The sequence below is a fragment of the Oncorhynchus mykiss genome, chromosome 17, assembly GCF_057628025.1.
Source record: "Oncorhynchus mykiss isolate SJ-2025 chromosome 17, ASM5762802v1, whole genome shotgun sequence".
In the NCBI taxonomy this organism is placed as follows: Eukaryota; Metazoa; Chordata; class Actinopteri; order Salmoniformes; family Salmonidae; genus Oncorhynchus; species Oncorhynchus mykiss.
In genome coordinates, this window is record NC_143038.1 from 5,149,750 (window position 1) to 5,162,500 (window position 12,751).

Genomic DNA, 12,751 nt, shown 5'->3' on the forward strand with positions numbered 1-12,751 from the left:
GTGTCAGCATTTGTTGCTGGCATGTCATGCCTAAGTTTGCTAACCTTGCCAATGAAAAAATAATTAAATGAGTTGGCGATATCAGTGGGTTTTGTGATAAATGAGCCATCTGATTCAATGAATGATGGAGCAGAGTTTGCCTTTTTGCCTAAAATGTAATTTAAGGTAATCCAAAGCTTTTTACTATCATTCTTTATATAATTTATCTTTGTTTCAAAGTGTAGTTTCTTCTTTTTATTCCGTTTACTCACATGATTTCTCAATTTGCAGTATGTTTGCCAATTGGTTGTACAGCCAGACCTGTTTGCCATTTCTTTTGCCTCATCCCTCTCAACCATAAAATGTTTCAATTCTTCATCAGTCCATGGGGATTTAACAGTTTTACAATAATTTTGTTCATGGGTGCATGCTTATTAGTAACTGGGATAAGCAATTTCATAAATGTGTCAAGTGCGTCATCTGATTGCTCCTCATTACACATCACGGACCAACAAATATTATTTATATCAACAACATAAGAATCACTACAAATCTTATTGTAAGACCTTTTCCTAGCTATGGCTATTATATTGTGATCACTATATCCGATGGATCTGGATACTGCTTTCAAGCAAATTTCTGCAGCATTAGTAAAGATGTGATCAATACATGTTGATGATGTCATTCCTGTAGTGTTTGTAACTACCCTGGTAGTTGATTGATAACCTGAACCAGGATGCAGGCAGTAGTTACAGTTTGAAGCTTTCTCTTGAGTGGGCAGCTTGTTGAAAGCGAAGTCAATATTTAAATCACCCAGAAAATGTACCTCTCTATTGATATCACATACATTATCAAGCATTTCACATGTTATCCAGATACTGATTGTTAGCACTTGGTGGTTTATAGCAGCTTCCCACCAGAATAGGCTTTAGGTGAGGCAGATGAACCTGTAGCCATATTACTTCAACAGTATTTAACATGAGATCCTCTCTAAGCATTACAGGAATGTGGTTCTGAATAACAACAGCCACACCTCCACCTTTGGCATTCCTGTCTTTTCTGTAGATGTTATAACCATATATTGCTACCACTGTATCATCAAATATATTTTCTAAGTGAGTTTCAGAGATTGTCAGAATATGAATGTCCTCTGTTACTAGCAAATTATTGATTTCATGAACCTTGTTTTTTAAGCTATATATGTTAACGTGGGCTATTTTTAACACTTCTGGGATGCTTAATTGTTTTTCTTGTTTTACTGGGAAGCTTAGCAGAGGTAGACATCCTCTGGTTATTTATATTAGCGCAGGGTGAGCTGCACACAGTGGACTTCCTGCTAGGGGACACCACCCCAGTGCTAACAGTATAACACTGGCTCATAGGCATGTAATCACATACAATAGCTGTAGAATGAGCAGAGACATTCAGGGCAGTAAGAGGGACATAAATGAGGTTACTTACGTCGTGTCTTCCAACACCCCTGAAACATTATGACAACTCTGTGACACAATGGTAGGGATTAAATCAGCTGGGCTTGGGTCAAAGAACCCAAATGATTTGGGTGGATACCATCCTCCTTATAATTCGAGCTTTGTTTCCAGAAGTTATCAAAATTGTCAATAAGTGTTACAGCGACAGAGCTGCAATCATAGCCAGTTATGGAAGACGAAATGTCTGCTGAACCGTTCAATCCCACGATTTAGGGAGGGCAGAGGGACAGACATTATGAGGTGTTTGTTGGTGTGAAGTAGTGACCCAATCAGTTCTTTCAAATCCATCTCCAGCTGTTATGAGCTGCCCTTCATAATGTCATTCGACCCCAAATGAACCATGGCAGTATCAGCCCCCGGTGACTGACTCACAGCCACGGGAAGCAACATGGTGATATCCTGAACTTTTGCCCCAGGAAAACACAAAGTCCTTGCCCCAGGTACAGATATATGCCTTACCATCGAACTCCCTATCACAATAGCCGGAATGATCCAGCCTCGGCTGTGTCTCGAAGCTGATTGCAAGGCCAGGGCCATATAACTCACCTGAATAGAGGGCTGCTGAGACCCCGGCTGCATCCAGGCCACAACAGCCAAAGGGACAGAACTCTGATCTAGAGAGCACAGCTCAGTGGAGGTGGACCGCAGTGGTCCAGGCTGTGCTCAGCCAATTGATTGACTAGGACAGGGAGAGATACATGTTTCAAACAGACCACCATAGTCCCTGTGCCCAAGAAAGCGAAGGTAACCTGACTAAATGATTACCGCCCCGTAGCACTCGCGTCGGTAGCCATGAAGTGCTTTGAAAGGCTGGTCATGGCTCACATCAACACTATCATCCCAGAAACCCTAGACCCACTCCAATTCGGCATACCGCCCAAACAGATCCACAGATGACACAATCTCAATCGCACTCCACACTGCCATTTTCCACCTGGACAAAAGGAACACCTATGTGAGGATGCTGTTCATTGACTACAGCTCAGCGTTCAACACCATAGTGCCCACAAAGCTCATCACTAAGCTAAGGACCCTGGAACTAAACACCTCCCTCTGTTACTGGATCCTGGACTTCCTGACGTGCCGCCCCAGGTGGTAAGGGTAGGCAACAACACAACACAAAAATTGAATAAGAATCTAGTCACCCAAGTCATGGACTGTTCTCTCTTCTACCGCACGGCAAGCGGTACCAAAGTGCCAAGTCTAGCTCCTTAACAGCTTCTACCCCCAAGCAATAAGACTGCTGAACAATTAATCAAATGGCCACCCGGGCTATTTACATTGACCCCACCCCCTTTGTTTTTACAAATAATATTTGATTTGATTTGACATCCACAGCCATAGAGGGAACACCCAAGTTCCCGGCAGAAGACAGCTGGCACAGGTGCTAAAAGCGATTTGAATTGTGTTAAGTCTGGACGCGGGGGACGTAGGCAGGCGTGCCGAGAACGATTATTCTCCTTCTTTCTGGTTCCGAGACGCATCCATTAACGCTCACCTGGAGTCAAACAATGAGAAGCCATTTCCTGGTTCTAGCTAGTAGAGGGGTGCAGTGGCAGAAACTGATCATAGTCCAGGAAGGTCCCATTATGATCCTCTTGGATGTTTTGATAGGAAGCATTTAAAGATGCCAATAGACTCATGGAATCTTTACTCAGTTCAAGGTGCTTGGTCAGATTTGTTTATTTCTTAATGAAGAGTAATATTCCTTTCTTTAGCTGCATCAAGTTCAATATCTTTTTCACAAATGAAGGTATCCATTAGACCATTCCCCCGTGACAACTACAAACATGTCACAGATTCATCACTTAATAGCACGCAAGTCCCCAGCAGATTCAAAGAAGTTCACTGCTGAACGCCTACATTTCCTGGTGCCGCCGGGAGGCTTCCTCCATGGCCGTGGACACCCCTAGCAGTGCCTCGCACAACTGCGTCGTCTGTCTCTCGTTGAATGTGGAGAGCGAGAGAGAAGCGCATGGGGGGTGGGTGATGGCTGGTTCGGTTGTCGGTGGCAGGTTGCCGGCTATGTGCTATGCACTGGCCCGGCTGCATGTTAGCGTTTGGTGTAGCCTCTCTGAGCTGTTTCGGGCGTGTCCCCAGTGTCTTTAGTCATAGCGGATACAAAACATACAGTTACAGCATGTACTGGCCAATAATTGGAGTCACACGCAAGGAAATAAGGACTTCCTTTGGTAGTTTTATAGAGAGGGTTGTATAAGTTGAGCTCCTGTTAGCCTGGCTCCATTGTTGATATCCAGGTACCATATACATGGGTGAACGCTTCACGGCAGACTGTAACCATTTCACTCCGTTTTGTTTGTAGCTACAGTGGCTTGCGAAAGTATTCACCCCCTTGGCATTTTTCCTATTTTGTTGCCTTACAACCTGGAATTAAAATACATTTTTGGGGGGTTTGCTTCATTTGATTTACACAACATGCCTACCACTTTGAAGATTCAAAATATTTTTTATTGTGAGACAAACAAGAAATAAGACAAAAAAACTGAAAACTTGAACGTGCATAACTGTTCACCCCCCAAAGTCAATACTTTGTAGAGCCACCTTTTGCAGCAATTACAGTTGCAAGTCTCTTGGGATATGCCTCTATAAGCTTGGCACATCAGGCCACTGGGTTTTTTTCCCATTCTTCAAGACAAAACTGCTCCAGCTCCTTCAAGTTGGATGGGTTCCGATGGTGTGCAGCAATCTTTAAGTCATACCACAGATTCTCAATTGGATTGATGTCTGGGCTTTGACTAGGCCATTTAAAGACATTTAAATGTTTTCCCTTAAACCATTCGAGTGTTGCTTTAGCAGTATGTTTAGGGTCATTGTCCTGCTGGAAGGTGAACCTCCGTCCCAGTCTCAAATCTCTGGAAGAATGTAACAACTTTCCTTCAAGAATTTCCCTGTATTTAGCAGCATCCACCATTCCTTCAGTTCTGACTAGTTTCCCAGTCCCTGTGTTTGCTTATTTCTTTCTTTAAGCAATGGTTACTCTTCCGTAAAGCCCATCTCTGTGGAGTGTACAACTTAAAGTGGTCCTATGGACGGACACTCCGATCTCCGCTGTGCAGCTTTGCAGCTCCTTCAGGGTTATATTTGGTCTCTTTGTTGCCTCTCTGATTAATGCCCTCCTTGCCTGGTCTGTGAGTTTTGGTGGGTGGCCCTCTCTTGGCAGGTTTGTTGTGGTGCCATATTATTTTTAAAATAAATGATGAATTTAATGGTGCTCCGTGGGATGTTCAAAGTTTTGGATTTATAACCCAATCCTGATCTGTACTTCTCCACAACTTTGTCCCTGACCTGTTCTTCATGGTGCAGCTTGCTTTGTGGTGCCCCTTGCCTAGTGGTGTTGCAGACTCTGGGGCCTTTCAGAACAGGTGTATATATACTGAGATCATGTGACACTTAGATTGTACACAGGTGGACTTTATTTACTTAATTATGTGACTTCTGAAGGTAATTGGTTGCACCAGATCGTATTTAAGGGCTTCATAGCAAAGGGGGTGAATACATATGCACACACCACTTTTCATTTTTTACATTTTTATTTATTTTCTAAAACAAGTCATTAATTTCATTTCACTTCACCAATTTTGACTATTTTGTGTTTGTCCATTACATGAAATCCAAATAAAAATTCATTTAAATTACAGGTTGTAATGCAACTAAATAAAAACGCCACGGGGGGTGAATACTTTTGTAAGGCACTGTACATCTTGTTCGGCCAATATTGTGTCAAGTCACTACGGTTCACACTGAGCTTGTTATGTGCAGAAAGTAGTCCATCCCTTATTCCAACTGATCAGATCTGATCTGATCTGATCTGTCGATAGCGCCTGCTGAATTCAGGGCATCAATGTTGTTGAGAAAAGTAGCAAAACTTTTGTAGTTCCCGATGCCTATTTCAAAAACGGCGCAGTAGAAAGGCCCCAGGTCAATGTGGAGTTGTTTGATGGAGATACTTGGATGCATACAGTATATTGATGACTGTCCCGAAGTCAGTTTGGAGGTGCTTGGTTATGAGACTTAGCTGCCTATGAGAGGAGGTGTGGACGTTATGGACTTCTCTGACTCTGTCCCTTTATATCCTCCCATCTTCCTCAAACCTCCTTCTTCTTTTCTCTCCAACTGAGGCTGCTATATTCTATTAGTCCCATTATTCAATCTCAGTGTATGGCTTAATTGTTCAATGCGGGGAAATGTGTTTGGTAATTTGAGCTGACATACAACATCACATGTGATATTGTCTCCTTGTTTATTTGGCTTGATTTAATGTTGTGCATGTGGTTGTGTGTGTCAACTTTCGTTGTTGTGTCCTGTGCCTCTGTGTGTCTGCGTGTGTGTTTGTACGTTAGTGTGTATCTCAGATCTCTCCTGGCATGCGTCCTGTGCTCCCGCTGTCCAGACCCCCCCTGGACCTCTTCTGAGCTGGATTACCCTCCTCCCTACCCCACCGCCGGCCCTCGCCCCTTCATCACCCCCCTCCACGGGGCTGAGGAGAGGCCCCAGGCCACCCTACCCCTCCCTAGCCCCCTGGTCACATGGAGAGGGTCCACGATGGGTATGCGGGACGGGGGCAGTGTGGCGGGGCTCTCCTGCAGCACCCCGACCCCTTTAGAGGGGATGGACATGCACCAGCTCCTCCGAACCCCTAGAAAGCGCCACAGAGCACTGAGTGTCATCTGTCCCTGCTGTATGTTGGCCTGTCTGAGGAGAAGAAGCCTGAACAGCTAAGGCTATTGGCTGAGACTGAGAGACTCATTTATATTACAAAAGAGAGACACACACACACACACACACACACACACACATATATATATATATATATATATATACTTATATCAGAGGAGGCTGGTGGGGGATCGGAGGACGGGTTATAGGACAACGGGCTCATTGTAATGACTGGAGTGGAATAAATGGAATGGAGTCAAACATGTGGTTTCCATATGTTTGAAGTGTTTGATACCTTCCATTGATTCCATTCCAGCCATTACAATGAGCCCATCCTCCTATCCCATCCTCCCACCAGCCTCCACTGATATAAATAATATACATTGTAATGTGTTTTAATTCTATTTCAGTGTTATCGACCATTACAAAAAAGCGGCAATGATGGACATTGGACACATAAGGCATATTGCTGAGTTGTGTGGGATTTTGGAAGCGTATTTGGAAATGTTAGATAATTTGAGATCATTGAGATCATTTTTTTGTTTTGAGATCTTTTGGAGTCTGTTCAGGCTTTTTTGTATCATCAATATCAATATCATCAATATCATATAAACTCATTACAATCACTCACCAATCACTGTATGCCTCATATCATACTGTATAAGATCCTTAGAAATTATTGAAGTTTATTATACTGCTGTGTTTTCCCCCACTAAAGTGAAGGTAACCCCTTATGTTATAAGTTCCTCTGCTCATTTCATATCTCAAGACTGTGGTTCCAGATTGAACTTTTACTCTCCTCTCTCTCCCTCTAGTCGGCAGGTTCGTGCGGCGCCAGGCCGGACCATGCTGAAGAGCACAAGCGTGAGCGGTGAGATCTACGCGTCAGAGCGTACCGACGGCAGCCAATCGGATACGGCGCTGGGCACGGTGGGCATGGGTGGCAAGAAGAGACGCTCCAGCCTCAGTGCCAGGGTGGTCTCCATCGTCTCCAACAGACGTAGTCGCAGCACGTCGCAGATCATCGGCCCGGGTGAGTTCAAAGGTCAAAACTGGCCCTCACCCAAATGAAGGAGACGCTCGGGATGGTTGTGGTTTGAAAATGTGGCTCTGATATTTTGTTTTGATTTACGGTTTACATTGAAAGACGGTGGTAGACAGACATTTAACAATTGGACATTACAGACAGTAAAAATGAGACAGTACGGACTATCAGCAAGTGGCCATGACATGATAGTTCTCAGATGTTTTTAGGGTTAAGAGTGACCTGAAGCTACCTTATAGCACTTTCATCTGAATAAGAGTAAAAAAAAAAGAGAAGCAGGTGCATCATCACTCTTGACCCTTGACCTTTTGTTTACGTGACTGCGCAACAAAATGTCCCGATGCTGGAATTCTAATCTTACGAATGCAACCCACAAAAAAAGCATGTTATAAAAGAGTTTCAAAACAACATGTTTCAACTCTAGATGACACCCGCTGCGGCCAAGCTCTCAGTCAGAGAGACTTGAAGGAATCTTTCTCAGCCTGGCTGGACTCACTGGAGGGTGGGGAGAGAGAGAGGAAGCAGAGAGGCAGAGAGAGAGGTAGTTGAAAGGCTCCAACTGCACTCTCTTCCTCTTCTTCTTTTGCACTCCTCTTTGTAGCTGACATAAAAAGCCATTATAAAGGAAACTAGGGCCTAGGGGGGTCTCTCCATGCCTCTCTCCTCTCTCCCCATTGTTATAAAGTATAGCAGTACGATTGGTGTTCTGTGTGATAGTTACCCTCTTTGCTGATAAAATCATAAAATTCATGTTGGGTTGAGAGAAGGTAAGGAGGACTTGTTTTTACATTTTTCAAGCTTGAATACTTTCATATTGTTAAAGGTTAGCGTTCTTTGTCATGAATCTTGTTCTAGAGGCAGCTATGCAGAGTGGTCATTAGCTGGCATAGCCATAAAGCCATCAAATCCGATTTTAAGCCTAAGTCTAACCTTAACCCTAACCTTAACCACACTGCTAACCTTAAATTAAGACCAAAAAACACACTAGCATCTAGCAGAAATCACTCCATCTAGCAGAAATCGCTCAGTTCTGCCTCCAGGGAAAGATTCTTGACAATAGACATCAACCTGCGTATTATCACCATGTACTACTGTATCGTCCTTTAGGATTGACTGTACTGTACGCCATTGTCTGTATTAGGTTGGTTGTGTTGACGTGACGAGGGATGGAACCTTGAAATAACAAACCATGTTGTTATTTCTCTCTAAACATCTCTCCAACCCTCTCCAACCCATTGTTCAGCTGTGATTTGTGAAAACACATGGACAGAAAAGGATTCTTTGACTTCCCGGGTCTTTCAATTTCTCTTTTGGGTCCTTTGTCCTCTGAGATGTAACATGGTTCCCCAGCTCTGTCACTGTGTCCCATCACGACGATGAGGCAGCTAGGAATGCATGGCTCCACACCTGGTTCTCCTCAAGAGGACCACAAAATAAAGCCTTCTGGCCTAAATGTGTTCATCCTCGAGAGTTCTGTTGTTTAGCACTGACCCTGGAAGATAGCACTTCAGGTCTCAGGAAGACAGTAGATTAGCCGTGCTAACTTAGCCATTAGCCTTAGCTCTCCACTACATTGTGTCTATTTTTTTCCTCTCCGGTACCAGAGGGGAAGGGGAAGAAGGAGAAGGGTGCGTCCATCCAGAGGAGCACAGAGACGGGCATGGCTGTAGAGATGACCAGGAACATGAGTCGACAGTCCAGTAAAGAGTCCACCAACGGCACCATGAACAGCTGCAACTCCGAGGGAAAGTCAGTATCTCCAATCTCTCTCTCTCTCTCTCTATATATATATATATTCATCTCTCTCTCTGTATTTCTCTCTCTCGCTATCTCTCCCTGTATACTGTATGTCTCTCTCCTTTTCCTCCCTCTATCCCCTCTTCTCTTCGTCCCTTTCTTCCTCTTTCTGTTTATGGGTCCAAATGTTTTTTTTTTCAATGTCAACATGAGTTGACATTCACTGTAAAGTAAACAACTCAGTATTTCAGCGTTACTACAGTGATTTCCATAGATAATATAACCTAGGACCCATAGGTTATATACGGTAATTAGCTGTATATTGACTGTGTTCTTCCTCTGTTCCAGTCTGCTTTTCGGTGGGGTGCGTCTGGGACAGCCAGGCAACCAGTTCAGCGACTTCCTGGATGGTCTGGGTCCCGCCCAGCTGGTGGGCAGACAAACGCTGGCCACACCTGCCATAGGTGAGTAAATATCCCCCTATTCTGTTCTGTCTACTCATCATGTTATTGCCCTATCGTAGTTCCTCTGTGACTCCTCCCCAATTGATAACTTGATATTCAAATCAGTTTCATTGATTCACATCGCTTCCTTTCTTCCGTCTCCATATTACCTCAGTAACTCAATATCCTTCCAACTTCCCTCTTGAGAAACTCAATTGCCAACTTTTCTTACTACTTCCTATTTTATGACCTCAGGTGTGTGCGAGCAGTAAGCCTAGCAAAACCGATTGCAGTCGCGGGGGTGCATCTGCGACAGCCAAAAGTCAGACACTGTGGTGGTTTCCAACAGCAAGGCTCAGATCAACATAGCAGTGTCAACATAGCTGCTATCGTTTACTAAAACAACATCTTTATGTTGAAATTAACTTTTCTATACCCCTCTTTATCACACACTATCAAACTGAAACAAAACACGTGTACAATTAATTGGTTAGAGAGAGGTCTCAAATATCACTTTCATTTGTTGCTTTAGAATCGGGGTAAATTTGATTCCTGTTTTAGGCACGTCTTTGGCCATGTTCATCAAACAAAAACACCCTAATGATTGATTGACAAATAGTGCCTCCAACAATGCAGGTGATGACTGCATGGTGCAGTTGGTGAGAAGCAACTGCAGCGACGTGAAGGCGTCTTCATCAAAAACGGCATGATCTTTGATCACATGATTTTTGGAAATGTTTATTCCCATAATGCAAAACACGACGGTGACCATCACGCGATCTGCTCGAACATCCCCCTTATCTCCTGCCTACTTCCGGTTCTGATTGGTTCAATCCCGTTCCTGTTTAGTCAACCAGAGACAAAACAGAAGGCGAGACATCAGCTGGTGTCGCATTGGTGCATATAGGAAGCCGGAACTGTGAAAAGATGATCTATAGTGAACGGCCTGAGTCGGACATCTTCCTTTATCCACCATCTTTGGTCAACTCGTTCTACTTCTTCTTCTTCCCAGGTGATATTCAGATCGGAATGATGGACAAGAAGGGTCAGCTGGAGGTGGAGGTGATCAGAGCTCGGGGCCTTGTACAAAAGCCTGGATCCAAATCCCTCCCTGGTGAGACACTGGTGGTAGCGCCACCGAAGGGTGGAGGACTGCATTGAGATAAAATATAATTCAGGGCAAAGTCCATTGAAAGTGCTTTTTTAATCCAGGAGTAGTCTTATCTGGTTCCATGTAGTCGCCCACCTAGAGAAAACTATTCAATTGGACCATGTTTAGAACCACAATTGAGTATCCTTATCCTTATCCTTATCTGCCTCTTGTTTCTCTTTTTCTTTCTTTCTTTCGTCAGCTCCATACGTCAAGGTCTATCTGTTGAATAATGGAGCGTATGTAGCCAAAAAGAAAACCAAGATTGCACGGAAAACGCTGGACCCGCTGTACCAGCAAGCGCTGCAATTCGAGGAGAGCCCACAGGGTAAAGTCTTACAGGTGAGGGTCAAAGTCTTGTTTCATGAAGAAAGTTCAATCACGTTTTAATTCAATAATTAAATAAATGCATCCCATGAATAATATTAAAACCATTTTTGATTTGTAATTTTATTTAACCTTTATTTAACCATTTAAGCTGTAAAGGTTTTAATCAATACATTTTTGGGGGTCTTTTTTCTCTCCTTCAGGTGATCGTCTGGGGAGACTACGGACGAATGGACCACAAAAGCTTCATGGGAGTTGCACAAATCCTATTGGAGGAACTAGACTTAACAAGCACAGTGATTGGCTGGTACAAGTTGTTCCCACCCTCCTCTTTAGTGGACCCCACACTAGCCTCCCTGACTCGACGTGCTTCCCAGTCGTCACTGGACAGCTCCTCGGGCCCACCGGGCACCCGATCCTAGTGGACCAATAGGACTACAGCTACCAATCTTAATGGACCAATGGGACTAAGGCTAGCCTACCGCTTTGTGAAACGAATTAACGTCACCTTAGAGATTAACGGACAAAAATTATTCTAGAACAACAACAATCAAGAAACAGAGTCACAAATGATTTAAAAAAAAAGCTTTGTTGAGATCTGACAATCACTCCTGGCATCATGTAATTTGTTTGTTTGTTTTAGAGAGCGTAAGGTTTCAGTGTTTCATTCCAGTAACAAATTCGTCATTGTTTTTTCGCGGTTGTAATCTAAGAACTAGGGCTGTCGATAATAAACAATGTTTGGTAGCTAGGTAAGGCTGTACTGGAGTCGAGCGGTAAGGAGACACTCGATTCATTGAAGAAACTACGTAGAAATGTAAATGTGAAAGGAAGCAGGGTGGTAGTTTTTAGTCAAACCATCAATAAACAAAGAAATGTATGTTAGCATCAGAATGTATGGACCCAAGACAGAGGTGTCATCCTCCTTGTCCCTCAGGGGATGCCATAATGTCCTCTCCGCAGTGGCCCCCATCCGGCCCCCAAACAGACTGCCAGCACTTCGGCCCCCAGGGCAGAGTGCTTCTGGGTGGGGTCGGTCCGGGCAAACAGGGGTCTCCTTCTGGTGCCTAGACTTTGTGGATTCACATTACTGGTCCTTCTCTGTCAAATATCATTTTTTTTGTTTTCAATATGTTTACCATGGCTGGTCCAAGCCGCTCTCTCGTTTTTGTCTTTGGTACGTTTGACTTCTTTGTTACTTATGGCACAACAATATTTCTATGATGAGTATGAGGTTTACGATGAGTTGTCTGATGTATGCATGGTGAAGAATAAAAAGACACAAAGAAAAAATACGAAATAGAGAAAATTAGATCATGTGTCTGCAATGAGATGCAGGGGGACTGTTCAGTGACACATCTTAAATGACGATTTTTACACTTGACGATGAGATTAGTGTGGGATTACAATGTTGTTTCTTCGTTCAGTCACCTACAAAAAGTCCAACCCAGTTGTCTTTGTATAGATGTATATTAGACCTCCATTATCTTGACCCATAAATAGAACTACACATTTCACTTTGGACTATCACTAGGGTGTCAACAAGTCACTGTAAAAAAAGACGTATCTTTGTCCACAATCACGAGAACTTTCATTAAGCTGTTTTCCTGGAGTATCCTTCCCCTCACCCCAGCACATGTTTAGGGGTTTTGTCTGAAATTTCAGTTTACATTATTTTGAGATTCAAAAACGCAAGCACAAATAAGCTTGATTTTTTTTACGGCAAAAAGTTACACTTTTTGAGATTTAAAAAAAAAAGTGAATGACATTTTTTTACATTTTAAATACTGCTTGCAAATGTATTTTTTGGGTTCATTTCATTTCTTCTTTGTCTTGATTATTTGGAAAAACAAAAAACATCAGTTGCTCAAATTTCCCTTCTGCATCTTTGTGAATGTGAAAA

At 43.3% G+C, this 12,751-nt stretch overlaps 1 protein-coding gene across 50 annotated transcripts in view; it reads left to right on the forward strand.

Annotated features, from left to right (window-relative positions):
- LOC110493517 (regulating synaptic membrane exocytosis protein 1) overlaps positions 1-12,751 on the forward strand; it is a 106,764-nt gene that overhangs the window by 92,790 nt on the left and 1,223 nt on the right. For 47 of the 50 annotated variants that reach the window (XM_090204566.1, XM_090204570.1, XM_090204583.1 and 44 more), the window contains 6 exons: positions 6,962-7,179; positions 8,796-8,940; positions 9,277-9,392; positions 10,384-10,485; positions 10,724-10,863; positions 11,052-12,751. The exon at positions 11,052-12,751 is cut by the window's right edge and continues 1,223 nt beyond it. In XM_090204566.1, coding sequence (XP_090060692.1) covers positions 6,962-7,179; positions 8,796-8,940; positions 9,277-9,392; positions 10,384-10,485; positions 10,724-10,863; positions 11,052-11,270 — 940 coding nt within the window. In that variant the 3' untranslated portion in view covers positions 11,271-12,751. Of the gene's footprint in view, positions 1-5,830; positions 6,781-6,961; positions 7,180-8,795; positions 8,941-9,276; positions 9,393-10,383; positions 10,486-10,723; positions 10,864-11,051 lie in introns of those variants that run through there. The other 3 variants (XM_090204612.1, XM_090204611.1, XM_090204613.1) reach the window with 1 other exon arrangement.